Source organism: Lepidochelys kempii, chromosome 14 (genome assembly GCF_965140285.1).
Source record: "Lepidochelys kempii isolate rLepKem1 chromosome 14, rLepKem1.hap1, whole genome shotgun sequence".
Lineage (NCBI taxonomy): Eukaryota > Metazoa > Chordata > Testudines > Cheloniidae > Lepidochelys > Lepidochelys kempii.
The window spans coordinates 15,621,790-15,649,529 of NC_136393.1; the positions used below are offsets into that span (position 1 = coordinate 15,621,790).

At 53.3% G+C, this 27,740-nt stretch overlaps 3 protein-coding genes across 7 annotated transcripts in view; 2 read left to right on the forward strand and 1 right to left on the reverse strand.

The window, feature by feature from the left end:
• The window catches only part of ITGB4 (integrin subunit beta 4), a 57,225-nt gene extending 42,518 nt beyond the window's left edge, over positions 1-14,707 (forward strand). For 2 of the 4 annotated variants that reach the window (XM_073312084.2, XM_073312085.2), the window contains exons 30-41: positions 714-851; positions 2,294-2,476; positions 2,660-2,791; positions 3,966-4,187; positions 5,062-5,232; positions 5,751-5,924; positions 7,519-7,668; positions 8,570-8,758; positions 9,152-9,307; positions 9,682-9,846; positions 10,342-10,458; positions 11,125-14,707. In XM_073312084.2, the coding sequence (XP_073168185.1) occupies positions 714-851; positions 2,294-2,476; positions 2,660-2,791; positions 3,966-4,187; positions 5,062-5,232; positions 5,751-5,924; positions 7,519-7,668; positions 8,570-8,758; positions 9,152-9,307; positions 9,682-9,846; positions 10,342-10,458; positions 11,125-11,264 (1,937 nt within the window). In that variant the 3' untranslated portion in view covers positions 11,265-14,707. The remainder of the gene's footprint in view (positions 1-713; positions 852-2,293; positions 2,477-2,659; positions 2,792-3,965; positions 4,188-5,061; positions 5,233-5,750; positions 5,925-7,518; positions 7,669-8,569; positions 8,759-9,151; positions 9,308-9,681; positions 9,847-10,341; positions 10,459-11,124) is intronic. The other 2 variants (XM_073312086.2, XM_073312087.2) reach the window with 2 other exon arrangements.
• Positions 14,708-15,086: 379 nt separating this feature from the next.
• Positions 15,087-24,896, reverse strand: GALK1 (galactokinase 1). The gene is made up of 8 exons (XM_073312105.2): positions 24,550-24,896; positions 21,628-21,817; positions 20,760-20,879; positions 19,640-19,775; positions 18,154-18,335; positions 16,815-16,965; positions 15,873-16,035; positions 15,087-15,355 (listed from the first exon to the last, which is right to left on the reverse strand). Exons 1-8 carry the CDS (start codon positions 24,715-24,717, stop codon positions 15,260-15,262), a joined length of 1,206 nt encoding a protein of 401 aa, XP_073168206.1. The 5' UTR covers positions 24,718-24,896; the 3' UTR covers positions 15,087-15,259.
• Positions 24,566-27,740, forward strand: part of LOC140898367 (uncharacterized) — a 29,983-nt gene continuing 26,808 nt past the window's right edge. The window contains exon 1 of one of the 2 annotated variants that reach the window (XM_073312104.2): positions 24,566-27,701. In XM_073312104.2, coding sequence (XP_073168205.1) covers positions 27,665-27,701 — 37 coding nt within the window. In that variant the 5' untranslated portion in view covers positions 24,566-27,664. The remainder of the gene's footprint in view (positions 27,702-27,740) is intronic. The other variant, XM_073312102.2, reaches the window with a different exon arrangement.

Genomic DNA, 27,740 nt, shown 5'->3' on the forward strand with positions numbered 1-27,740 from the left:
CAGAAGTCATTTTGAAATGAAAAATGGAAACGTTTCATATTTCAAGTACTGAGATGAAAGGTTTAGGATTTTTTTTTCCAAAACAATTACGCGAAATCAACATGAATTCATGAAATGTTTCATGGCGTTTTTTGCCAAAAAAGGGTTTTGATCAAAAAATCTCGCCCAGTTCCTAGTTGGGAACACATCTACCACCGCTAGTGCCCACGTCGTATAAATCCTCTTTGTTAATGTGCTTCTGAATGCTGTGTACCGCACCTTCATGAGTGGCAGTGGAACAGGCGCCCAAGGGGAATGTCTGAGGACGTGAGAATGAAGCATTGGGAAGGTGGCCACATTGCGTGAGACCCAATGGCATGTCTTGTGTCCTCCTATCTCTGGTTTGTGGCTGGCAAGACTCTTCCTTCCACCCAGATACCTTCCTCCAGGGGGCCAATCAGAAAGAACCAAATTGCGGGAGGAGAGGAGAAGACAGTCCATCATGGACACGGGCAGCGATAGGCATATGGAAGGGTCTAGACGCTCTAGGCTCTGTGATGCGTTTTCCAGCACCTTCCAGAGCAACTGGTGTAAAATAAGCACGTGGTGGTACCACTGTCAGTCGGGAGATCTCCCCAGATCGAGCCAGTTGTCCCATCGCTCACACCCAGAGATATCCAGCCCTCCCCGCCTGCTTGTTTCCAACCCCGCCTCTTTGTTCTCGTTCCTGTTAGTTCCCAGTGAACCTGGGCGTCTGGCTTTCAACGTCGTCTCTTCCACTGTGACGCAGCTGAGTTGGGCTGAGCCTGCTGAGACCAACGGGGAGATCACGGCCTATGAAGTCAGCTACGGACTTGTCAATGAGGACAATGGTAAGAGAGGGCTCCCCCTTGCCGAATGGTCCGGTAGAGGCGTCTCCATCGGACTGAGACACGAAGACCTTGGCAGAAACAGCCAGCAGCTGTCCCCAGTCATTCGCTGCTCCCACTCTGGAGCCATGAACTGGGGTTGGGAGCAGCCCACGTTACGATGAGTGAGAGAGCAGAGGCTGTTGGGGAGGTGGGTGGTGGTGGGATGCCAGAGCCCAGGACAGAAGTTCAGTATTAAGGACATGATCCTGTGAGGTCCTGAGCACCCTCAGCTCCTGTTGACCTCCTCTGACTTCAGTGGGCATTGGGGACGCTTCTCACCTTGAACAGTTTAGGAATGATGCCCTGGGAAACCCCCTGCTGGAGGCCCATTTCCCTGTTCGCTTTGGGAGCTTCCCAGAAGTGAAGTTACACCCCGAGAAACAGACACTCAGGATGGCTGACTGCACGACCGGTAACATCACCCGCCTCTGTCCTGGCACCTGCAGCCCAAGTCTCATTGAGACTTTGGCCGTGGGGGGCTCCATGGAGCTCGCCAGACAGGATCTGGGGGGTGCAGTCTGGGACTGTTGAGAGGAGGACGGAGGTAGTGGTGCAATGCAGACACCGTCTGGGAGCAAAGCACAGTGATGAAAGTAGAAGTGAGCCCTGTGAAGCAGGGTTGCGAGGTCTCCCGCTGCCATTCCTAGACATGGGGCCCAAGCCACAAGGTTCAGATGAACAGCCACAAGTGTGAAGGGCTCTGTTGGTTTGACCCATTGATCCAGGCCAGCTATGAAGTTCAACCCTGTTTGGGGGAGTTTGGATCAGAGGGTTTGCTTCTGGCCCATCTCTAGTCTTTCTTAGAATGCAATGGCGGGTGAAACCCGCGCTGTTTGTTTAGGAAACAGCGAGACTCCTCCTAAGAGGAGGGGCTCTAGCTCTGCTCGATGCCTGCACCCCAGCACTGCTGACAGTCTTAGAGGCCATGGGGGGCTGATGGCTCAGCGATAGCTCAATGTGCTCCTGTGTGAGCTGGATCGAACTCAGGATCTGGTGGGTCCTTCGCTCCCCAGGCCGAGTGAGACTCTCCCGTCAGTCTGTAGCGCCCCCTCTGGATGTGTTGGGAGCAGCGTCAGTGGGAGACGAGGGGGTGTTGGGGGCAAGGATGGTCAGCATGACAACTCGGAAGGCGGAGGGGAGAAGAGCTGTGACTGCACGCAGCTAGGCCGCTGGCAGCTGCAGTGACCACAAATACAAGAGTGGGTGCGTGTGTGCAGAGGCCGGGGTTGGGGGGTGTCGCTGGGCTTTGTGTGTCTTTTGCTGTTTTCCCTTTCAAATGGTGGAGCAAAGCCGGCTAGTCCATTTCTTCTCCCCCCTCTCCTGCCGTTGTATTGAAGAGAATAGTGTGTGTATGACAGAGGGAGAGAGATGACCTTGCTGGTTGGGTGTGTGCTTCCTTGCAGTTCCCTTTGGGCCCATGAAGAAAGTTCTGGTTGAGGAGCCGAAGAAGCGCATGGTTCTGATTGAAAACCTGCGGGAGTCACAGCCGTACCGCTACATGGTGAAGGCCAAGAATGGAGCCGGCTGGGGGCCTGAGCGAGAAGCTACAATCAACCTCGCCACACAGCCCAGACGCCCAATGTCCAGTGAGTGCTTCTACTGGCCTGAGCATGTGGGGAGTGGGGCTTGACAACGCTCTCTCCCTCCCTCTCCCTGTTTTAACTCATCGTGTCCACACTAACATGCCTGTCCCCGTGGCATCTGGGTGGGTGGTTCCCCTCTGGCATGGGAGGGACGTGTTTAACGGCGCTCTCTGCTGCCCCTCGTAGTTCCCATCATCCCCGACATCCCAATCATTGATGCCGAGGGCGGTGAAGACTACGACAGCTACTTGATGTACAGCGCGGACGTGATGCGCTCCCCATCCGGCAGCAAGCACCCCAGCGTCTCCGATGACTCCGGTACGTGCACTGTGTTTTGCAAAGAGCGGTTTATTGGTTTCTCTTGACAGCTTTGAACACCGAGCCTCCCCCGGGAGAAGGGGACTCGAGAAAGCAAACCAGCAGAGAATCTCCCTTCCAAACGAGGGAGTGATTTACGAGCCACAGTATTAGCACAGATCGTTTTGTTCTCATTCTGCTGCGAAGGCAGAGAGACATCCCAGCTCTGGGAGGACCATGCAGAGGCTGAGCTGTCACCTTGTTTCTGTGCTGCTGCTCTGGAGAGCAATAGAGGCTCAGCCTCCACCGGGCATGATTGGGTAGGAACTTTGCATCCAGAGGTTGGTCCTCTGCCTGTTGCCATGAGATTAGGGTACAGCACACAGTCCTGACCTCCTAGCTCCTGGGGATGTTTCTTAGTTCAGCCGTTAGGCCAATGAGAGGGACCTTACTGGGGGATGGAGCAGAGACATTTCAGCTCATAGCAGCTTAAGACCAAGAAGAACCCTACTGGCCCATGGTATCTGGTTCTCTCCCATCGTGCTCTGGGGGGTGTCCCACTGGCTATGTCAGGGCTGCTAAAGTGAACATGGCAGAAGCTCAGCTTGGAATAGCTATTTCAAATGGGAAGAATGAAAGCGACCTGTAATGTGGAGCTGGGGCAACCTTACAGGAGACCTAGTCTGGAGCAGGTTCGACAGTGGCTGAAATGAGGTGTCCCCTGCCCTGTACTCTCTCTTGGTTTCTCTCTGCTTTGGGAATCGATGCATTCTTGCAGAGAGTAGAGCATACGTGTTAGGACAGCCCCACGGTGGCCAGCGTTGTGTACACCTGTGAGCTTCATGGAGTGAGGAGGCCGCTCCTGAGCACGGGAGGACAGTTCTACCCAGCAGTGCCTGTGATGGGGACAGGCGTGCAGTGGGATCGCCAACCCTGTTCTCAATCCTGACGGAAATGGAATGGAGCTCTGGTCTCCCCAGGGCTGGTTGAACCCCCCGTGTCCTGTTCCCTCCATTCTCCAGCGCTGTCCTGTGATCTCTACAGAGCAGTAGCCCACCAGCGGTTTGTCACAGGAGGCAGATGCAACTGCTCCTGGAGGCTGACCCCAGTGTGCTGCAGGTGGCCCAATGGTGGCAGGTTCCCCGCTTTGCCCCTGTAGGCCGTGCCAATGTGAGTACTTAAATTGTTCCAAAAGGCTCCAGGTGGAAATATGTGCAGCTGCTGGGGGAGGACTTGGACCTTCGCCGCATCACCTGGAGGCTCCCAGCTGAAATGATCCCCCGCCTCTCTAGCAGCAGCTGCTTCTCCTCCGACACCGAGGGCCTCCTCCACGAGGATGGCCCCCACTCTGAGCCGTTGGACAGCGACACAGCCAGCGGCAGCCTGATGAGGAGCGGGACGCCCCGGCCCCAACCAGGTGAAGGCCGGCTTCTTCTGCAGTGAATGTCGTGTCTCGTCCTTCTCCGAGCCAAGAGCATGGAACTGAGCCCTGCCCCCTAACATCCCCTCTGTACCCACATTGGTGTTGGCATGAGGCACTGGTCACATGTAGTAGAGTTTGCTTGCAAAGTGTTGTCATGGTCTGTCTGCTCAGGAGAGTGCCAAGGTAACGCCCACCTCGGGCATGGACTGGGAACCTGCTAGGAGCTTGCTTCTGCAATAGGCTCGGACCCTTAGGGAAGGAGCAGATCAAAACCGTGTGAAGCCTGTAAGAACAGCCACGCCTCATCTTAAGTAACTGCTCTGAAGTAAACCCCCCCACCCCCAGGTTTCCAGTGCAAACCTGCAGGACTGTTATTCAGAGAGCAGCCTCTAGGAGATTTCTGCTGCCCATTTGGGTGGTCACTTAAGAGCGGGTTCATAAAGACCGTTAACGGCAGGGTTTGCTTTTCAGGTCCGGCAGAGATGGGCTCCAATGTGAAATCTGTGGGAGCCGCCTCCTTAAGTTGGCATTTCTTCTTCTTTCATTAAGACAAAATATAAACACGTGCTGGGGTCAAGAGATCTGACCGTTAGGACACGTGAGGTTGGACCTTAGCAGCCCCCTGACAAGCTGAGCTCTGGAGTTACCTTGGGCACTGCGGGTTGGTCGGGTATTGTGCAGGGGGTGCAGGTTCCTGTTTGTTTCCCCTGCTGCTGGCTGTGCGGTTGTCACTTGTCTGAAGAGCCAGAGTTATGTTCTCAAACACCTGGAGAACAGGACGAAGCCGATGCAGGAGGCATGGAGCCGTGGGCTGGTCCCGATGCCTAGACTGCAGCTGTTGAGACTGACTGAATTCAATCTTTCCCAGAGCATCTGCTGAATGGCCGGATGGATTTCACCTTCCCCGGCACTGGGGGCACCCTGAACAGGACCTTGAATGCCAGCTACAACCAGCTGACCTCACACGTACACCAGGAGAGGAGGCTGATGGGCAGCTCATCTCTGACCAGAGATTACAGCACAATGACCTCAGGATATGGTGAGTGTCGGGGGGGATGGGGGACGGGGGGGATTGGGGGCCCTCCCCTCTGCTCCACCATAGCAGGGACCTGTCTTCCTACCCTCTACCCCTTAGAGCGATCTTGGGTCACACCAGCCAGGGGGCTTCCTGTACCTCTACCTCCCAGAGCTCCCCCTCTCCACACAGAGGGCTGCCTCTATGCACCCCCCCAAGGGCACCCTTAGAAAGGGGGGGCTGACCCATGGGCCCCCTCAAGATCCCTGCGAAAGGGGAGGCTGCCTCCATGGGGCCCCCCAGGGCTCTCTGGGAAAAGGGGGTGCTGCTTCCGTGCCTCTTACTCTATCTCCATGGTTACTTTCCAGCTCAAATTGTCTGAGAGTCGGTCTGGCAGTGGGGACGGGGCTGGAGAAGCCCTTTTCATGCTCTTCCTTAAAGCAGCCCTCTCTGTACTGGGGCACCAGCACATGGGCTGCTCTGGCTTCAGATGCCTTCAGTGTTCTCTCTCTCTCTCTCTCTGTTTCCCCACTATCCTGTAGACCAGCCAGGGAGGATTCTCCCTTCCCTACGTGAAGATGCTGGCAGGATGGCCCTGCTGCCCCAGGACGTAGGTGTCAGCAGCAGGGCAAAGGTGAAGGGTTCCTACGCCAGCAATGGCTTTCGGGATTCTATAATCATGACTGATGGGCCCACTGGGATTGCCAAGTATATAGGTACAGCCCACAGCAAAGCCTTGTCCAGTGTCTTCGTGGGTGTCTTCCCACAGTCATGCATCCCATAACCAGCCCATCCACCCGTGAGCTGCCTGCTCCTGTCCTCCATCGGCTTTGTGTGTGCGCTGATCCATGCCCCTGACCCTGGCTGCGCCTCCACCACACCACCTTTCCATTTGCAGGGTTCACTGACCTCGTTAAAGCCATGTGAGCTGATTAACCCACCCCGTGCTCTAACGACCTCATCGACTCGCCGTCAGCATCCTGCCCTCTGTGCTCCTAACAAGCCGATTGTTTTCTGTGTCTCTCCACAGGCCTTGGGGGAGAATGTGTGCCCAATGCAAAAAGTCCCTCTGAGACACGCTAGGCAGCTGAGTCATGGAGCGCCTGGCACTGAGGTGCTGGAGAATCTGCTTGTCATTGCATCCATTTTCTGCCATGAAGGCAGTGGTTAAGGGATACCCCTTAACTCTTCCCACCCTTTGGTTCTGGCCGTGCTGTTTGTTGAGAGAGCAGGGTGGCCTAATGACCTGAGCATTGGGCTGGGAGCCAGGAGCTCCCAGGGTCTAATCTCTACTCCCCCTTTGACTCACATGAACCTCTTTGCCTCAGTTTCCCCATCTGTAGACCAGGGATAGCAATACTCAGCTCCCTCGCAGCTTGAATCACTTACGGGGACACGAGACTGTGAAGCGCTTTGAAGATGATGGGGGAGGATTGCAAAGGCATAACGGGCAGTTAGGCACCCGAACCCCACTGAAAGCCCATGGGAGTTGGGTGCTTAACTCCCGTTGATAGTCTCCCCCTTGAAGTGTCACCCTTGATGAGTGGCTGCCGGCACGGAGAGCGGTAGGTCAGAGAGAAGCTGGCAGGGGAATGAGCAGCTAGGTAGGTGAGTGTGTGGAAGGTAGATGAGTGGCCTGTGGGTTACCAGTGTGGATGTGCGAATGGGTAGGGATGGCTCGTCCTTTGCAGAACCTCTGTGCCCTTCTCTCCACTGGGTGATCCCACCCCCACCCCATCCCCAACACGCATGCAGCAAGGTTCAGGGCTGTTACATGGCTGCTCTGACTCCCCTTCCCCCTCTCCCTGCGCAGGCCTGTCAGGGCAAAGCACACACCCTAGAGTGCATTCCCTCTTCCCCCAGAAGGCCAGGAATCACACTCACTCCCAAGATGTCCTCGAAGCACCCAGCTGCCTGGACATAGTGCTTCAGGGGGAGTGAGTTTGGCCAAGCCTGGCCCCAAGCCTGCTGGGGAGCTAAGGGACTGCCAGAGAAAATGTCTAGATGTTCTCAGCAATCCCTTTGCTCCCCTGGCTGGAGTCAGGGCGTTGCTTCTCTAAGCCCAGAGACTGCAGGACGCCATTGTCAGCACCCATTCGTACACGGCTAGACCCCATCCTGGCCGCTCAGCTCAGCCCCCAAAGCCCCTCAGGGTAGGTTCTTGGCAGATCCGGCCCGTGGTTGCAGAGGACGTTTTGCCGCATTCTCCCTGGACTGTAAGGACCATCACACACTGGGCTGCGTCTGCTTCTTTTCCCCTCTGCCTCTCGCCTTTGAACCCAAGGTTGTGACTTTCCCTCTTTGCATCAGATTCCAGGATGGCCCTGGGCGTCCCCGACACTCCCACCCGCCTGGTGTTCTCTGCGCTGGGGCCCACCTCCCTGAAAGTCAGCTGGCAGGAGCCGCAGTGTGAGAAAGCGGTGCAAGGATACAGCGTGCAGTACCAGCTCCTCAGTGGAGGTCAGTGAGCCCTGTTCAGCTGACAGCTCGGTCCTGGAACGAGTCTTCATGGTACAGCATGGGGCTGGGAGATCTAGAGCGGAACCCAGGGTCCACTGAAGCCAATGGGAGTTTTGCCACTGATTTGAGCAGAGCCAGGATTTTAGGGGGGTCTAGTCCCAGCTCTGCCACAGACTTCTTGGGTGACTTGGGCAAATCATTTATCCTCCTGGCGCCTCATTTCCCCCAGTCTGGACTAGTTCAAACCCTTGTCCCTCCCTCTCCCCCCGCCCCCTGGTGTTGAGGACTTGTTCGCTGACATCTGTGAAGTGCAGTGAGCTATCCAGGTGGAAGGTGGTGGAGGAGGGGCCCAAGTCTGATTCATTCAGCCTCCTTGTTCCCTATTACTAATTCTAGTCAGTGTTTAGAGCCAGTCGCCTCTGGACCCTGAGGCAGATGCCAGAGAAACGCAATGGCAAACAGACGTAGAGTGGCCACTATGGGCTAACTGTAGCTACCATCCCAGCGCACCCTCACCCCTCCCTAGCCTGTCTCATTGAGTTCAGCGCTGCAGCTGGGTCTGGAAAGGAGCCAGATAACCCTGCGCTCAATGAGGGCAGAGTACCCAAGCTCGCAGGACTTCTCTAAAGGCAGAGGGGTCCTATCACATGGGTCAGGCTACTGGGGGTTCGGAAGGATTCCCCCATGAACACAAACACAGCCCTGCTGTAGCTGGCCACCTGCACTGTAAGGACATGTCCACTTCGTGTACAGGCCGCTGCCAGAGGTAAGAGAATAGGCTTGACGGACGGTTGCTCTGCTCTAGTGTGACAACCCCCCTGTGCTCTCTACTGCGGCTGCAGCCCTGCCATTGTGACTGTAAGGTGGCACCTGTCTCTCTCCTTCCTCCCCCCCCCTCCAGGAGAAGTGCACAGACTGAGCATCCCGAACCCCACTCACAACTCGGTGGTGGTGGACAACCTGCTGCCAAACCACTCCTACATATTCAAGGTGAAGGCCCAAAGCGAGGAGGGCTGGGGCCCTGAGAGAGAGGGCGTCATCACCATTGAGTCCCAGGTGGATCCGCAGAGCCCGCTGAGTCCTGTACCAGGTGAGAGGGCACGGCCCTGGCTTCACTCCCCTCCCGTCTCCCTGTGGCTGGGCAATGAGCCGCGGGGCCCCTAGTGCGGAGGGTTCACACACTGCTCCACTGCCCGGGGGGGTATAGAGGCAGGCCTCAGCGTGCACTGGGGGGTCAGGGGCATGGAGGCAGCACCCCCATGTCGAAGTTTAGGCTCTGTAAGCTCCCAGTTGTAGCTCCTTCACTCCCCCTTTAAAAAGGACACCCCCCACTCTCCTTGAATGCTGCTCCCCAATGCACCAGCTTCAGTTCACTATGCAAACAGCTGAGACTCCCAGCCCATTACAGCAGTGACCTGCATAGACCCAGGCTGCTGCTTCTCTCCCCCTCCCCAGCACTGACCTCTCGCTGTTGCTCCTGCAGGTTCACCGTTTACACTGAGCACCCCCAGTGCGCCGGGACCCCTGGTGTTCACTGCCCTGAGCCCGGAGTCGCTTCAGCTCAGCTGGGAGAGACCCCGCAAGCCCAACGGGGCCATTCTGGGCTACATGGTCACCTGCGAGATGCTGCATGGAGGAGGTATGTTCTCGCTCAGGCTGGGCTGGAAACAAGCCATGGGAGAAGTGACAAACTATCCCTTTGCTGGGGCTAAAGCATAGCATGTCACACCTGCAAACCTGCTCCAGGAACAGAGCCTCCCGCTCTGTTCAATCCCTGAGCAGCCTTAGTGGGGAGGGCTGGGACTGAGACCCAGCCCTGTACTGAAATGGGGATCTTTCGACAGAGAGCCAGGGATGTCATAAGGGGCGGGATGAGGGCTGAGACAAGAATAAAGTGGGGCAGGGAAGAGGTTGGTGGAAACTACAGGAGGGTAGCAGTTTGGTGGGAATGGTGGTGGGCTTTAAGGAGCCATTGTATTCTATTTCATCATACTGTGTTTCTATTTGGATTAGGGGAACCCAGGAATATCTATGTGGAGGGGGACAACCCAGAAACCTCCTTGACAGTGCCCTACCTGAGCGAGAACATCCCCTACAAGTTCAAAGTGCAAGCCAAGACCACGCAAGGGTTTGGGCCAGAGAGAGAGGGCATCATCACCATTGAGTCTCAAGATGGAGGTACCACATTTCTTGTGTATATGCAGGGGAACAAAACAGAACCTGTGGGGGATGGCAGTCATGGGGAGAGCCGGAAACTGGGTCAGGACTCCAGGGTTCTCTTTCCGCCTCTGCTGGTGAAACAATTTGTGCCACAGTTTCGCTATCTGTAGAATGAGGATAATATGTATCTCCCAGGGGCAGCAAGGTTTAATGTAATATTTATAAGGAGCTTTAAGATCCTTGGGTGAGAAAGGAGTCTGAGAACTTATTACTGTTACTTTATTGCCAACCTTCTTCTTTTGATGACTGTGCATCCCCAAGACCCAGCAGCCATCTCACGAGGTCCTTCAGTCTCCCAATCTCTCATGAGCATTCTTGATTTCTTTCTTTAAGGGCTCCTACTGGAACAGTTATGACATAACCTCTCCGCCAGTGATGGGTAGCTAGGGGCTCCATGTGATTGTACAGCTCCTGTGACATTCCCCGAGCTGACTTTTCTCCTTTTCTCTCTAGGAGCTTTCTCACAGTTCGGAGGGCAGCAATACATGAGAGAGGAAGTGTACAACCTCCCCGTGGAATATAACACCAACACCACCATCAGCCACTCCTCTCTGGAGCCCTACTACACGGGTAAGGGCTTCCTGTCTGGAATGCTTCAGGCACTGGGGACGGGGCAGATTGTTGTATGGAGTCACAGTCATTGGTGTTGCCCAGTGTAAAGGAAGGTGCCTGGTGTAGTGAAAAGTTACAGCACAATCCTGACTGCCCATAGATCTCAGGGTCCTAGCTCTGCAGACATCCAGGGAGGGGCTATTGGAGGGCTCCTCAAGGCTGTTCAACACTGTAGGCTTTCAGCAGGGTGGGCGAAAGAAGAAAATGAGAGGAAGAATGAACAATTTAAAAAATCATGTTAAATATCCCCATCCCTTCACCCCTGTGGTGCCAAGGGGGGATGATTTGGAGACCCAATAAATTGCTGTCAATGGGAACTGAACCACCACCACTCTGGCCTTGCTGCAGCACTGCCTGCCCTAGTACTGGGTGAATGCCAGTCTGAAATGCGCCATGGTTGCATTTCCAAACGCAGCCCAGGTCCCGCGGTGGCTGATGGCCTTCGTGTGGGGTCCGGCAGAGAATTCTGAACCTTTTGATCCCAACGCACCGGCTAGGGCCCAAAAGCTACTGCTCCTCCTGCAGATACCTGTGTGCAGGTCTGACGGTCCGTCCGGGATAGAGCCAGGGCAGCACCTCACGTAGGCCGTCATGCCCACCGCTGACCTGCTCCTCTTGTTGCAGATGGCATGTTGATGACCACCCAGCGGGTGGAGAGCAGTGGCACCCTCACCAAGCAGGTCACCAAAGAGTTTGTCAGCAGGACCATGATGTCCAGTGGAACACTCACCAAACAGATGGAGAGAGAGTTCTTCGAAGCCTGAGCCGGGGAGAGACTGCCAAAGGGGTGTGCGTGTTCAGACTGCAGAGCAGGCTCATGCTCTGGTCAGCTGCCAGGCTCTGGACCGCCGTGCCCACCCAATCTCACCTGGGCATAGAACTGCAGTGGCACTTGACACTCCTTGGAAGCCCACCGCTGTGGAGGCGGCAAGTCAGCGGATGGGGTGGCAAGTGTGTGATTGGCATTTGAAGCTCTCCATTTCTGGGCTGTCCGGCCGAGGATCTCCACTGAGTGATCTGTCGCAGAGGCTTCTCAGTGCAGGGTCATTGGCCAGCCGTTTGTGGAGTCCCGTGTAGTATAATCCTTACCTGCTGACTGTGTGTGTGTGTGCTGCCTACCCACTCTCACACCGCTGGCCTCCTGCTGGGAGTTTGACTGCACTGGGCTTTCGTTTGTATTTAAATGTCCCTCTCCCCCTCTGCCTTGTGCGCGACCTGTTATGCAGGGTCATTTTTATTTTCCCAACCTGCTGGCTCAGCCCTGTTCTCCCCCTGTTCATTTCACCAGTGGGAGGCAACTCCACCGTGGTCTGCAAAAGTGCACAGTTCTATTGTTTATAAGCCCGTGTTGCAATGTAGATGGTCAGGATAATCACTGCATTCCTACCGCACCTGTTTGTGTAAAGCCCCCTGCTGCTAATGTGTGGTACTGCAGTAACAAATGATAGCCTTAATTTGCATAGCATTACCCACAATGCTCTCATGCAATTTTGCTTAACTCTTGTACAGTTTTCCTCGTATATATAAATATATTTTATTATTTTATAAAGAAACCTAGGATCTACAATGAGCATTAAGGACACACAGCTTTTGGGAAACATTTATAATAGCAGGTTTCAGAGTAACAGCCGTGTTAGTCTGTATTCGCAAAAAGAGAGGGAGTACTTGTGGCACCTTAGGATGCATCGGATGAAGTGAGCTGTAGCTCACGAAAGCTTATGCTCAAATAAATTGGTTAGTCTCTAAGGTGCCACAAGTACTCCTTTTCTATTTATAATAGCAGAGACTGGTTAAGGAACCTGATTCAAAGCCAGTGGGAAAACGCCCAGTGACTTCAATGGGCTTTAGATCAGTACTTAAATCCTCCACAGTTGATTTCTGCAGTACAGCAACCCAACCCCCTACAGCATCCCAGATCAAGGAGCTTGTGTACTGCAAAGCACACAACAGTCCAGTCTTACTGTAGCTACAGCGTACTCTTGGGCAAAGGCCAAGTAAAGCCTGGAGGACTACAAGGGAAGAATCAGAATTGCTAGTTCAGTGGCATAGGATCAGAAGACATGCACTATAAATGGGTAATATTTTTGTTTTCTTGAAAGACCAAGTTGGTCATAAACCTAAGACCGAAAATCCTTATTGGTATCACTTTTCCCACACTGGAGCTTAGGCAGATACTGTTGCGTGACTTGTAAAGGCATTTGATCCCCTGCCCAATGCAGAGTATTACATTCTACTGTCATCCAGTAAATACAAGATGATGGCAAAGAGAGAAGTGGGGGCGGACAGTCTCTCTCCTTTAGAGTGGATGAACCGAAACCTCAGCCACATCGTTCTTTCCCCAGCATCAGCCATTCCCAGACCACATCGGGGTAGAGAGCTGTGCTGGAACCCTGCCATGCCTAGTTACCGCTTGTGGCAAGGCTGCGGCTGCGTGAGCCTAGTAGCTCCCACGGTCCTGCTACCCACGGCTGAGGGGCTGTCGTGTGTCTGGCTGTTATCCAGTGATCCTTTATTGGTGTTATTGCTGTGTGTCTAGCTCCTGGGTTGATGAGGTATCCTAGCAGCTTGCCATACCCTTTGCTGAGTTCCCTCCCTGCTACTTCCCAACCCAGTGGTGATGGAACCTCTGAATGTTCACTTTCCCAAGGGCATTCATGGCAATGCTGGGACGAGCTTCTCCTTTCTGTCCCACACGCCTCTGCAAACACTGCAGTGAAGCACTAAGTTCTGCCAGCGGGGTGACTCGTTTGTACGTTTCACTGCCCAACCCTCTCCCCGACGGGTGTCTCTGAAGCAAGCGTTTCTGATCATAATGGATCATACTAACCACAGGGCTTGTGCGCTCAGTTCTGTAGTCACATATCCAACACCAGCTATGCCAATGTTTAAGATGGTTATTAACCTAAATCCTTAAGGGAAGATTTGCAAAGGCCCAGAGGGCAGTTAAGTACCCAACTCCTATGGGAAGTCAGTGGGAATTGGACACCTACCTCCTCTTTACACCTTTGAAAATCTCTCCCTAAGCCCCTCCAGGCCACTACACGGCATAAGCTGGCTGAACAAGAGCTGAGGCAGCATGGGCTAAAAGCTAGAACTGTGGATTGGGAGGCAAAACCCCTGACTCATTCCCTGAGCTTTGGCAAGACACTTAACACACCGGTACCTTGTGGCATATCTGTCAGAGGGGGATGCTAGGGCTCACCTTTGAAATCTACCAACGAGAAATGCTCTTGAATTGCTCCTTGTTTTACATTTGGCTCTGAAGGGGTCTGAGCGTGGACTGGTTCAACTTCACCCTCAGCCAAATAGCATGGGAGCTGCTCATGAGAATTTGGGAAACTGTTTCTAGTAAGAATGGCAGCTCCCACCTTTCATGGGTAAAGCCAGTTTTCAAAGGCCGTGGAACAAAAACAATAGCTGCCCTTATTCCTTGGAGGTGTCGTTTGTTTTATTTAAACAGACTAAGGAACTTCTCTGCCTTTCCTTGAGAACCAGGGAGAGCTCACAGTACAGACCATTTCAAGGGCTCAGTCTTGCACCTGCTTCAATGGGAATTTTGCCACTGATTTCCCTGTGAGCCAGACCTGTGTGTGTGGGTGAGAGAGAGATACACACATTGTCCCCATTGTGCATGACCATCCTGTCCTAAACTTAGGTGGGACCTGGGGCTAGTTTAGTTTTTGATCTAAATACAAGAAGCCCAGTCTGTTAGAAATGAACCAAATGTGATTTTATATAGCCCATTAGAAATAATTTAGTTACTGAATGAATGTCCAGTTGGCAGTTGCCTTATATTTCAGTTCCTGGCATGGAAGGAAGTATTTTCAGCTAAAGTGGCATTTCACCAAAGCCACACTATGTTGCACTGTAGCCTCCCTTTGCTGTGCATCACAGTGCTTTGTATTGTAGTTATAACACACTGATTCACTGCCTCAAGAGAGTTCACATAATTGTAACCAAAGAGTTAATTAAGTTATCTGGGGCAGAATGCAGCCTGTTAGCTGATCCCAATTCTAACAACCTGCCCTTTTAAAAAGGTTTGTACAGAAGAGCCACAATAGAACATAACCACTTTTTTGTAGCTTTCATCAGATAAGGACAATTGTTGGCATATGAATACTTCTGGTGTGTACCAAGGAAGAGTCTGTCTGCAGGTGTTCTGGACCACATGGCTTTATATTGCACTTAATAAACAAGTTTCTCTCTAGTCTGGTTGCCCCATTTATTTCAAAAATTCAGAGATAAAGATTGATCGTTGCACAAGCTGGCAAGGTATGAGTTATGGTGGCTAGGATGTACCATGCTCCCAGCATATCATGGACTCCTTCTCTCAAGCTATTTGGCACATGGACCTCTGCCATCCTAGTCCCTTACACTTCCCTTCAGTAATTACTGAGCTTCATGCAAGTCATTACTACATTGCCACTACATGTTGCCCATACCACTGCAGTAATCTGGATCAGTCTCTGGTCTGTTCACAGAGTTAACCCCAGTGTGACTGTAAGTCACACTTATGTTTGTGTAACTGAGATCAGAATATGGTCTCCAGTGGTTTAGACTGAGATGGTTAAGTCAAGAGGCAGAACTGTTGTGCAAAATTAGTTTTATTACTTGAGTGACACAGATTTGTACATTTCCCTGTGTTCCGTTGTGAAGTTAGAAACAGAGCCACGTTTGATCTCCTGCAGGAGGAAGGGGGAAGGCAGCTGGCCCAGAAATTTTCCTCTGACACAGTTGAGGACCCAGAGATCAGAGCGCCCTATGTAGAAAGGGAAGTCACTCCGTACAGAGGCTGTGCCTTTGCCCCATCTGAAGGCGTAGTGAAATAGAAAGTAGCTGTGCCATTGTACTTCTCCTAAGAGACAAAAGGAGAAGCAAGCACTGAAGAGTGCAACAGAGTCGGCATGCTAATGCAATGGGCCATGCGATCAGAACGGAAGCTACTGCTGGACTGAGCATTATTGGCCCCCAACCACAACTCATTTCATATACACTTCAGTAGAGCCATCTGATAGGACTAGTAAAATGGTCACATTGAGACTAGAGCCCTAGCGAGCCAAAGGTCCTATAGCCTCATTACCAATCCAAGTCCCCCAAGCAAGGTCTCCAGCTACGTGTCACTTTGCTTATTCACTCTGAGATATTCTCTGGAGAAACTCGTCTGTCTCACTATCCCAGCCTTATCTATGCAGGGGAAAGCCAGAACGGAGGCTGAGCAGCCTTTTCAGCCATCTTCCTTGGGCCTGATCCTCCTCTGCCTCGGACCTTGCCTGGTCCGAATTCTCCACTCAAACTGGTGGAGCCGGGCTCTGCACTGCCAGCCCTAAGGCCAGGCTGAAGGCCAGAGCTATGGCGTTAGAAGGGCTACGTACCTTGATGTGCTGCAAAGCTTCCTCTGCTGCTGCAGCCTCCAGCAGCGTGACCGTGCAGCCTCCAAAGCCTCCGCCCGTCATCCTGCTGCCATAAACCCCACTGACATCCAGCGCTGCAGCGACCAGCTCATCCAGCTCAGGACAGCTGACCTCATAATCATCCCTGGGAAACACAAACCAGAGTCTGGGCAGCCTGCCAGTGCCGTGTCCCTGTAAACGCATTCTGAACACCCAACCCTATAGCACCTGGCTGCAGTGGGAGATGGAAGATTCATTTGATTCCTCCTGAGGTCGAATTTCAGGGCCAGTCCTAGAAACACATGCATTTGCTAGCCAAAATGGAGAGGGCAAGGGTCTCTCAAACTGCGGGCCCCAGCAGGCCCAGCTGCTGGGGTTAGCCTGGCACATTCCCTTCAGTGGTAGGAGTATTGGGTAACTGGCCATGGGCATGCTTGAGGAGCAGGGGCAGAGGCCTCCTTCTGAATCATAGACTATCAGGGTTGGAAGGGACCTCAGGAGGTCATCTAGTCCAACCCCCTGCTCAAAGCAGGATCAATCCCCAATTTTTGCCCCAGATCCCAAATGGCCCCCCCCCAAGGATTGAACTCACAACCCTGGGTTTAGTAGGCCAATGCTCAAACCACTGAGCTGTCCCTCCCCCTGTACAGAGGCTGTGCCTTTGTCCTCTGGTACAGACCAACGCAGAGGCTGTAGAACAGGCTCTTCTCTGCAATTATTCCTAAAGTCGGTCACTTAGTGCAGGCTGTTCCCCTCCGCAACGCTGAGCTGTGGGAGAGACTAGATAGGACACTGCGTGAAAAATCTCATGGTTTAAGCTGTCCACGTTGCTCTCCTTGTGTCCCCTCCTTGGGCCCTGAGAGCTATAGCTATCCTACCCCCAGCTGGAGTGTCCCTACCCAGCGGGGCTGGCGACGCCCGTACCGGAGGGAGTTGTGACTCTCCACCATCAGCCTCCCAAATGCCCTGTAGTCCCTGGCCTGCAGCGCCTGCGCCGCCCGGGAGGTGCGCTCTATTTCTCCGATGACATGCCTCGCGCGCCGGTACACCTCCTCGCTCAGCAGGGCCCGGGCAGCTGGAGACACACAAGGCTGGACTGAGACGCTACCCACGGCCTAGAGCCTCCAAACGGGATCACCTGGAATGGAGCTCCATGCTGCCCTGCACCTTTTGAGTTCACGTCTTTATCTGCCCCCGCAGAGGCACCAAGCTCACTCCATATGCAGTCCCTACCCCTCTTCCTGTCCCCCTCAGGTGCCAAGCTTGCTCCCCACACCGTCCCTGCCCCTCTCCCACAGCCTCCCACCCAGCTCGCTCCCCACACCGTCCCTGCCCCTCTCCCACAGCCTCCCACCCAGCTCGCTCCCCACACCGTCCCTGCCCCTCTCCCACAGCCTCCCACCCAGCTCGCTCCCCACACCGTCCCTGCCCCTCTCCCACAGCCTCCCACCCAGCTCGCTCCCCACACCGTCCCTGCCCCCCTCCCACCCAGTGCCGCCCAGCTCGCTCCCCACACCGTCCCTGCCCCTCTCCCACAGCCTCCCACCCAGCTCGCTCCCCACACCGTCCCTGCCCCTCTCCCACAGCCTCCCACCCAGCTCGCTCCCCACACCGTCCCTGCCCCCCTCCCACCCAGTGCCGCCCAGCTCGCTCCCCACACCGTCCCTGCCCCTCTCCCACAGCCTCCCACCCAGCTCGCTCCCCACACCGTCCCTGCCCCCCTCCCACCCAGTGCCGCCCAGCTCGCTCCCCACACCGTCCCTGCCCCTCTCCCACAGCCTCCCACCCAGCTCGTTCCCCACACCGTCCCTGCCCCTCTCCCACAGCCTCCCACCCAGCTCGCTCCCCACACCGTCCCTGCCCCCCTCCCACCCAGTGCCGCCCAGCTCGCTCCCCACACCGTCCCTGCCCCTCTCCCACAGCCTCCCACCCAGCTCGCTCCCCACACCGTCCCTGCCCCCCTCCCACCCAGTGCCGCCCAGCTCGCTCCCCACACCGTCCCTGCCCCTCTCCCACAGCCTCCCACCCAGCTCGCTCCCCACACCGTCCCTGCCCCTCTCCCACAGCCTCCCACCCAGCTCGCTCCCCACACCGTCCCTGCCCCTCTCCCACAGCCTCCCACCCAGCTCGCTCCCCACATCGTCCCTGCCCCTCTCCCACCAGCTCCCGCCCCCGCAGTCGCCCAGCTCGCTCCCCACACTGTCTCACAAGATTTAGGCTGCAGCAGACTGTTCTGGTGACCCAAGGAAGACGTTGCACTCACCCTCCAAGTCGGCCAGACAGGCCTCCCTCAGACTGGCCTTGCCCAGAGCCTTCGCTGCCTCCTCGCACTGGCGCCGGCGTGTGGGGTACTCGCTGCCCGTCAGCGCGTGCCGCACGTTGGAGTTGGTGATGAGAACCACCAAGCTGGGGTCAGTCAAAGGCAAGAGGAAAGTCTCCAGCGACCTGGAACAGAGGTCACAGCAGGGTCACAGGGACGGGACCCTGACGAGCTGGGAGCTGCCCTGGAGCAGCCACCTTGGTGCGCCTCAGGAGCCTGCGTTACAGCGAGGCCACCGACATCGCTCTGAGGCTCAGAGCCACCTAGGAACAAAGCCAGTGTTACGGCTGCTCTCCACCCACACAGCTGGGAGGCTGGTATCTCTAAGGGGGCAGAGTTAAGGTGGTTTGTGCACCTTGATGCTGGATTTTCATCATCTCAGCAATCGTATTGCAGTATCAGCCACAGGCCCAAGTCAGGGCTCTATTTTACTAGGCCCTGCATGCGCAGATAAAGCTAGTCCTCCCTACCCAGCGCTTACCCTCTACATAAGCTACCCCAGGTGTTTGGGGGCTCTTCAGTTTAACCTTAAGCTCTCTGGGGCTGTCATTTACTCGGGGTTTGTACAGCACCTACCACAACGGGGGCCCAACCTGGTCATGGTCAGTAGGCACTACTGCAATGGAAAGGTTCAATAGTAACTCTGGAGTTCCTGGCCCTCCAAGTGTGGGTTTTACTGGCCATGATCCTGTAAGGATTTTTACCATGAAGTTACAGACCTGATTACTGTCAGGGTTTTACTGTTCAAGTCATTGCATTCCCATAATCACCCTGTGGAAGGCTATCCTGCATCCACAGCTATGGAGCATCTTGTGGCCCTATCCCAAGCTCTCTGTGGCTTGTGTCTGAATGGCTTGATCCCGAAAGCTGGGGAGTGCTGGATAGTGGGGACTTTGACCCTTTGTCACTGGCCGAAGGTCACGGGATGCTACAAGTTCCAGTAGGCAGCAGCTCACCTTGCTGTCTGAATTCCCAGGCTAGGCTTGCCCTTGCCCAGCCAGCTAGATACTATACATAAGAGTTACACTGTGCAACCACGACAAGGCAGCGATTCTGCTCTGTGGGAGGCAGTGTCCTCTAGCAGAACACAGGACTGAGAATTGGCAGACCCGGGCTGTAATCCCAGCTCTGCTGGCCTGCTCAAGGTCACACAGGATGGCCAAGGACAAATTCTCACCTAGGTTGAGGACCCTTTATGCCACTCCACGTATAAATGTAATTCACTTCCAAAGCCCTTGACACTTCCAGAGTGGTACAAAGGGGCCTTAATGTAACTGGGTGTCTGGCCCTGCACCTCTCCAAGCCTCTGTTATGAGGCATAGTAGGCAGATGATCATGAAGCGCTTTGAGATCCTTGGAGGGAAGGTGCTGTAGAAATGCAGAGTATCATCATTAGATGGTATAGTAAGCTATGAGTCCATGTCCTAACCTGCAGTCTATCAGCAATGCATGGCCCTCTTTGCCCATCACAGATATGAACTGGTCCATGATCCCACAGGGCATACCAGCAAATGTGTGCTCAGCTTTCTGGCAGGCCAGAGCCTTGGCTACTAAGTCCCCATCATCTGTGCCAAATGAGAAAGAGAGAGATTAGCATGGTGCCTGCTTTGTGCCATTTCCCACCTTGCCCAAGGGACCTGGGGGTGAGATGCGGGGGGCGGAATTAAAGCTCATTTTCACTTTCTTTCATTACAGAGCCAGCACTGCAGCCGCCTGTTTAAAGAGGGCTGGATTTATAGCTAGAGATCACTCCCAACTAAAACAGTTCAGCCTCCAAATCCAAATTCTGTGGCTTGAACCCATCTCTGCTCATGACGTTTGCAGCTATGCAAGCGAAGGGGAATTGCAGCCTGGGTGAAATTCACCCCCCTGCAGACAGCCTGTGCAAGGCCTCAGAACAGAGCTTAAGGGAGGTATAAACCGGGTATGTAGCATATTCTGTGCTTAGTTCTGTTACTGATCATATACCAGATGGGGTCACAAGGAATCTTCCCCACCCATGTGCAACACTGCACAATCTAGGCGCACTCTTCCCCAGGATGAGGGGCACATTTGTCGTCTTCTCAGGCATCACATGTTCCGGCCACAATCACAGACAGGGTACCAGGCTGCATGGACCAATCCAGTCACCATATGTTGGATACCACATCCTTCAGCCAGAATTTGATTTGACACACTAGCGGGGAAGGGTGGAAGTGCGGCTATTTTTTCACACTTGCTCCCTAAGGACCATTCTCCACTCATCCTGGCCAACCCAAAGAACTTCCTGGTTGATTCTCAACAGAGAGAGAGAGTTCTTATTAATCCCATGCAGAGTTAGCCAGGGATCTGGAGGGGCCCTGTTGGAAGGGATGGGCTCTACCTCTGGGCAAGGAGAGCAGCTCAGTAGCTGTGATGCAGCTCTCAGTGGAGGTGAAGGGGAGAACTAGAATCACAGCGTCTCCTATAGTGTCTCTTGGCCAGCACCTGGATTTGGCACAGAGGATCCCAAAAGAGAGGTTCTCTCTTGCACCAGGCTTGTGGAGCTGATGAACTGGCTGCTGTGTTACCTGGGCAGAGCTGCTGCAGAAAGGTATACGTAGCCACTTCCAGAGAGGCTGAACTAGACAGGCCACCGCCCAGGGGAACGTTACTGGCTATCACTGCGTTGAAGCCTGGGAGAGGACCGGCTGTAATGGAGACAAAAAACAAAGGGGAGAAGGAGAATGAGCCCAACCAGAGTCAAGACAGAAAATGAAGTGGACTTGGACGGGTGATACCCCTAGGAGTACAACACCCCATGGGAGGCAGCTGCCACTGGAGAGAGGCTGGGGAAAGTATGTCCAGTTTAGAAAGGCCGGTAGCAACCAGGCTGTGTCTGACCAGATAGAGGGCAGGTGAAGGCCGTCTCTGAGGAGCGGAGAACTACAGCTGTAATGAGCTGATTCAGGGTCCATCTCTAACTCTTCTGCTCTCACTCCCAAGAGGCAACCCAGGCAACCAAGCTGTATCCTGACACCATGCTTGGCACACTGCTGTTTGGTCTCTCTATAGTTGGAGCCCAGTGCTGGGACAGCAGCTTCAGGGAAAGGAAAGGGCAGTGGAGGAAGATATCCCTTACTCACAGCCAGTTCCGCCATGGAGCAGTCACTTCTGGGAGCAGGAAGGCAGGCTGCCTGGTGGTGGGAGAGAGATGGCACCTGGGTTTCAGGCACCATCTTGTAGTCGCAGACAAGACATGAATGGAACAGCAGCTGCAGGGATCAGCTGCGTTTCACCAACGTTCAGCTGGAAGTGAGGCTACAGTTGTTCCTAGTTCTGTCCCAGTCGCATTGTAACACCCACCCTCCCAACCAGAGCACGCTGCATCCTGAGCGCCTGCAGGAACATTGCTGACCCAAACAGCTCTCCCGCTGCCCAGGTGTGTTTGGACCTTACCTCGGTAATGCTGGATCACACCCTTCACATAGTTAGCCCAGTGAGGTTCCCCGGGCTTCAGGGTGTTTCTTTCTGTCGGAGCTGGAAACTGCACCCTTTTGGGCTCCTCTGCCTCCTCTGCGGTTGTAATGATGGATATTGTTCCGTCCTGCCTTGGGCTCCCGACCACCACGGTGCCCAGCTGCAGGGCCTGCGGAGAGAGACGTTGGCTGAACCCCACCCAGTGCAAAAGGAAATGATGGAAACCTGCAACATGTCCTGCTTCCAGAAAGCCAGCGCAACTGACGGTGCAGAGATACCTGAGGGTCTTGGTATTAAGGCTGGGATCCTACTCCCACTGGGAAACTGGCCATAGGGAACAGGCTGGAGCCCCGAGGAGCAGGAATTTCCCACTCTCTATGAACCGGTCGCTACTTTGTTTCTCTTATCACAAGGATGGTGACGACCTTGCTGCCATGTCTTGCAATTAAGATACCCAAACAACCTTAACGCTGCCCCCAGAGAGACACCAGCCTTCCTATATATAGAGCGGCAGAACTATACACGTGTGCAGAGATGATGCTCTTAGGATTGCCTCCCGGTCAGGATTTTATTCCCTGGGCCGATTTGTTCACATGAAAAGCAGCCTTGAATAAATTAAAAAAAAAAACACACTGATTCCCCATCCTCGAGCAGGAGACCCAAAGGCATTACTGTGCTGTGCTAGCTCTTTGGTGGCCTGTAGGAAACCAGTATAATAGTTTCCGCCTAGCTGCTAGTGGACAGGTCATCACATCACAAATGCCATCCTCACAGCCGAGGCTCCATGGAAAGCGAGGGCATCACACTGGCCTTTTCTCCTAGGGTTTCCCCAGTGTTACCACTGCCATACAAAGTCCTAGTCAGAGACCAAGTTACTGGAGTCAACATTTGTCCCAGGCAGTCAAAAGGGCAGAAAACTCTGCTGAGCATCAAAAGGTGTTTGCAAATTAAAAGTTAGAGAGGCAGAAACTATGGAGTGAGTAAAGAAAAGAAGGAGAATTAAGCAGTTTAACTGCCCAGTTGTTGCCTCAGGACATCGCTTCGGAATAGGGGAAGGGCAGTACAACCCATCTGTAACCTCGTTTACGCAGGGCCATGTTACCTGTCGTGCTCGGTGGTGAGACAGCAGCCCTGAAGGAGATGGAGTTGTAATTACAGGCCAAGCTGAAGATCATCAAAAGACAGGCTCCCAAATCCATATTTAAGACCTAAATAAGTGGCATGATTTGCAAAAGCCCTGCTGAGCACGGGAAGTCGAAGGGCACTCAGCACCTTTGGAAATTAGGCCATTTATTGAGATGCCAGAAAAAAGGATTGAGGAGTCATCCACGGTTGGAAATCTTGGCCTGAAGCTGTTTTCCGTAGTGCTGTGCCCACACGGTGGGGCTCTAAGTCCGCTGTCTGACACTTGTTTGGTTCCTGGAATGGCAGGAAGATGAGAATGGTTCCTACCTTCTCCAATGAGTTATCCTATGACCTAGAATTCTTGTTTGGGGAAGTTAATCCAAGCCCAGACCAAGAGGCTGCTAAGAAGTGCTTCCGAACACACCCAGCATGTCTGGTAGCGCTGCCACTGGACAGCCACAGCTCAGGCCAAAAAGCATTACACAGTGATGGGGGAAAGCGTAACAGTTTATTAAAATGGGGGACTGTTATTGTCCTTAGGCCTGATTTTTATCCATAAGAACATAACATAAGAATGGCCGTACTGGGTCAGACCAGGGCCATCTAGCCCAGTGTCCCGTCTTCTGACATTGGCCAATGCCAGGTGCCCCAGAGGGAATGAACAGAGCAGGTAATCATCAAGTGGTCCATCCCCTGTCGCCCATTCCTAGCTTCTGGCAAACAGGCTAGGGACACCATCCCTGCCCATGGCCATTGATGGACCTATCCTCCATGAATTTATCTAGTTCTTTTTTTAACCCTGTTATAGTCTTGGCCTTCACAACATCCTCTGGCAAGGAGTTCCACAGATTGACTGTGCACTATGTGAACAAATACTTCCTTTTGTTTGTTTTAAACTGACTGCCTATTAATTTCATTTGGTGACCCCCCCCCCCCCCATTTCCTGTGTTATGAGGAGTATAAATAACACTTCCTGATTTACAAAAAGAAAAGGAGGACTTGTGGCACCTTAGAGACTAACCAATTTATTTGAGCATGAGCTTTCGTGAGCTACAGCTCACTTCATCGGATGCATTCAGTGGATTTTTCAGTGGAGATTTACTTTCTCCACACCAGTCATGATTTTATAGACCTCAATCAGATCCTCCCCTTAGTTGTCTCTTTTCAAAGCTGAAAAATCCCACTCTTATTAAACGCTCCTCATATGGCCGACACACCAGCCCCCTAATAATTTGTGTTGCCCTTTTCTGAAACTTTTCCAATTCCAATATAATCCAATACAATCCAACATCCAGAGCCGAGTGAACGAGCTACTGTCTGTACAGCACCGTGCTGATCTAAAGAAAGGCTGTGGCGGAGCGGGAAGAATTTGTTTGGCTGGGACTGAGTGTGAGCGCTGAGATCCAGGCGGGAGGGGGGCTCTTTATCCCGCCGCAGTTCTGGGGGAAGGGGCGGTTCAGTTTGTGGCTCTCTGTGCAGTGACGCCCCGGGTAACCAACACGAGCGACAAGCGTTCGTCTCGCGAGCCAGGGAGCTGCAGAAACACGGAGGGAGACAGACAGCAACTTGCATTCACACGCGGAGGACCCTGCTCCCGACCCTCGCAACAATGCGGACTTCGTCCCACGCTCCTCTATGAAAGAACGGGATCGCATGGAAGTGCCTGGGTTTGCTGCACCCGAGTCGTGGGGGAAGGCGGGGGTGCCGGCACGGCCACAGCCCAAGTAACGCTTCGGCGGCCCCCCCTAAGCCCAGCCCCTCTGCCCTCCCCCTTACCATAGGCAGCACGAAGCCCTGGTTGTAGTCCGTGTGCTCTCCGATCAGGTTCACCCTGCCGGGGGCTGACACCGCGAGCTCAGGGTCCGCCCCTGCGAAGGCCCCTCGGTACGCCACCCGGGCCTGCGCCAGCAGCGAGCCGAGATCGGCCTCCCTTCGCCCGGCCATGCTCCGCAGGGGGCTGGGAGCGCGGGGTTGCAACGTTCCACCACAGAAGGCCCGGCTGCAACAACGCGAGGGCCATGCCGCCAGGGCCTCCCCCGCCTCGCGCTTCCTGCCTGCGCCGGAGGCTTCTCTACTGCCCTGCCCCACCCCTTGGCCTGGAGCTGGTGAATTTCTTTGGCTCGGTTCGGTTATTTCCCCTCCCACATCAGGCGGGTTGAATAGTAACCCGGTTCAATGATTAACCCTTTGCATCTTCCACCAGAGGATCTCAAATCGCGCCAGAAGGGCGCACCCTAAAACCAGAAAGGACCCCCCCCCCCCCAGCCACACAGTGGGGGAGCTGCCTATGTGCTCCAGTCTCTGTAGAAAACCCCGCGTCTTTCTTTGGGACTCCCGGGCTCTAAAGGCGGGGCTGCTGGAGTGGAGAACCAGAGAGCATTTGCTGGGTGAAGTGTGGTTACTTTTCTGGTGCAGGGTGGCTTTCCCAGGAGATACTGCTTTTGGTGAAGGAGTGGTCATTCCATCGGTACCTACAGCTCTTCTCAGGCCCTGAGTATACTGTAGGGACAGTTTGCACGTTTTTCTAACACCAGCTCAGCTCTAGGGGTGTTAGCTACTTTGGAAATCCTAGCGTAGATGGGCCACTGGCTGCTGTTGTTTTTAACAGTGTCCATTAGACCTGCCCTGATCACGGGTACTTGACACCGTGTTAAAAACCCTGGTGGTACCTGGTGACCTCTCTACACTAGAGTTCCCAGTGTTGCTAACAGAGGTGAGCAATGTATAGAAAATGACCTTAGTGCAGACAGTGGCCTCAGAGATGAGGGTAGGGTGCGGCTGTCTCAGGCAAAGGGGAGGGAAGGGAGAAGCCAAGGAGATACTCTGAAACCCCCAGAAAAAGGCTAACAGCCGTGTTAGTCTGTATTCGCAAAAAGAAAAGGAGTACTTGTGGCACCTTAGAGACTAACCAATTTATTTGAGCATGAGCTTTCGTGCGGGATTCTCCAGATTCACATAGTTCCGTGTGAATGTCCCAGGATCTCCATTGGATCCAAAAATGCCCATTTCCATCACAGCCATGTTGGTTTTCTTTGAAAAACTGAACCCCTAAACATTTTTCAGTTTTCATCAACCCCCCCCCCAAAAAAAAAAGTGGTTGTCAGTTGCAATAAATAAATACACCAAATATTAAAAAATCAGTTTTGGCAGTTTGATTTTTCAATGGAAACAAAAAAATATTAGAAGAAAAATGTTTTTTTCCCCCATTTTTGTTAAACGTTTTTTGCAAGTGACAAAATTATTTTTTTGGCCATCTCTGTTAGCCATACAGCCTTCCCTCTCCCTGCTGGCTCAAAGTCTTTATCCATCCATCTATACTGCATTTATCACAGTGGTGTCAGCCTCTCCATCTGCTAGAAAGATCTGCCTTTAATATGTGCAAATTCTAAATGATGGGGTTTGGGATTCATGTGTTACCATCCCACCTTCTTTCCACTGTAAGGAAAGCATGGCATATTAACTAACAGCCTCCCCACAACCCTTTTAAGTAGGGTGACCAGATGTCCCGATTTTATAGCGACAGTCCCGATTTTTGGAGCTTTTTCTTACATTGGCACCTATTACTCCCCACCCCTTGTCCTGATGTCTAACACTTGCTATCTGGTCACCCTACTGTTAAGAAGCCAGGTCATTTTATGGATGAGGGGACTGAGGCCTGGAGAAGTTAACAAAAATGTATAAGGTTTCGGGATGCATTGCATGAGAGATGCTATATGAAATAAAATGTATTAATTATTCATAAAATCATAGAATATCAGGGTTGGAAGGGACCTCAGGAGGTCATCTAGTCCAACCCCCTGCTCAAAGCAGGACCAATCCCCAACTAAATCATCCCAGCCAGGGGTTTGTCAAGCCTGACCTTAAAAATGATTATTAATTGTATGTGGCATTATCAGCTTGCAGGGCTACCAGCAACATTTCCTATCTGTAACCTGTAAGACCAATGTGTTATTCAGGTGAATTTTCTTTCAGTTTACAAATGTTCAGAGAATCCTTAAGTGAGTTGTGGATCTGTCTAATGTAGTTGTTGTTTTGATTGCACTCATCTTTGTAGTTTCTAAGCAATATTATAGCAGTAAAGATGAAGGCACAAATGTTAATTTAAAACCTTTTAGTCTCATGGTGAAAGGCTTTACAATGTGTGTTTCAATGAGATACTAAAATTTCACGCACCAAATTAGTTTTAAATCTCACTCTGTCATGCCGTGATAGCCCTGGGGCTAACGTGAGATGCACAGTCCTCCTATCTGTCATTGCAAACACCCCTAGTTTGGCCTTGTTAATTATTACAGTCTGATTTAATTGTATGGCTGTAGTGCAGACAGTAATGTGAAGAAATGTAGTTGATTGAATGTTGTTGCATTTGGAGATCCTGGTGTTTGTTTAATGGGAACTAAAAGGCACATTCAGGAATAATACCAAGTAATGATAATGAGGTCTGGCTTTTCCTTGGCCCTCCACAGAGGTGTCAGGATGCAACCCACCCACTTCAGGACTGTTTCTCTGATCAGCGTCATCACGCCGCTGACTTGTTGCAGGATAATAAGTATCAACATTCCAAAGCTGCTGGAAGAGCCTAAAATCTCTTCCGGGGAGGGGTGTCTATAGCCCCTCCTAATCATTCACCCCAGACCACCATCCCGGGAGCATGATTCGTCTCCCTCCAGGAGAGCTGATGAGTCCATTCCAGCTTCCCTAATGCACAGCCTTGTATTGGGCTCCCAGCAAAGACACTGAAGTGGGCCTTGCTCCCTCTGCTCCCCCCGTCTGCTGCAGAGTGAGTGGTATCTCCCAGTATGTTGCCCTGTGTTTGCGGAAGGGACTCACAGTCGTCACTGGGTGGAGCCCTGCAGGTGTCTGTCGGGCTGCTGCGGCTGGGGAGGGGGGCGGCATGACTGGGAAAGAGCCACTGCTGGGGACCCTGAAAGGTGAGTGGCTGGAGGAGGGGGGAGATGCAGGCACCTGTG

Bases quoted from the DNA above. Each gene is read 5' to 3' on its own strand.
- GALK1 (XM_073312105.2), bottom strand. From the start codon at position 24,717: ATGGCCGGGCGAAGGGAGGCCGATCTCGGCTCGCTGCTGGCGCAGGCC. The intron at 21,818-24,549 runs GTAAGGGGGAGG...CTCTCTCCGCAG, and splicing joins AGGGCTTCGTGCTGCCTATG to GCCCTGCAGCTGGGCACCGT. The intron at 16,036-16,814 runs GTACGGGCGTCG...TGTGTTTCCCAG, and splicing joins GAGAGTCACAACTCCCTCCG to GGATGATTATGAGGTCAGCT.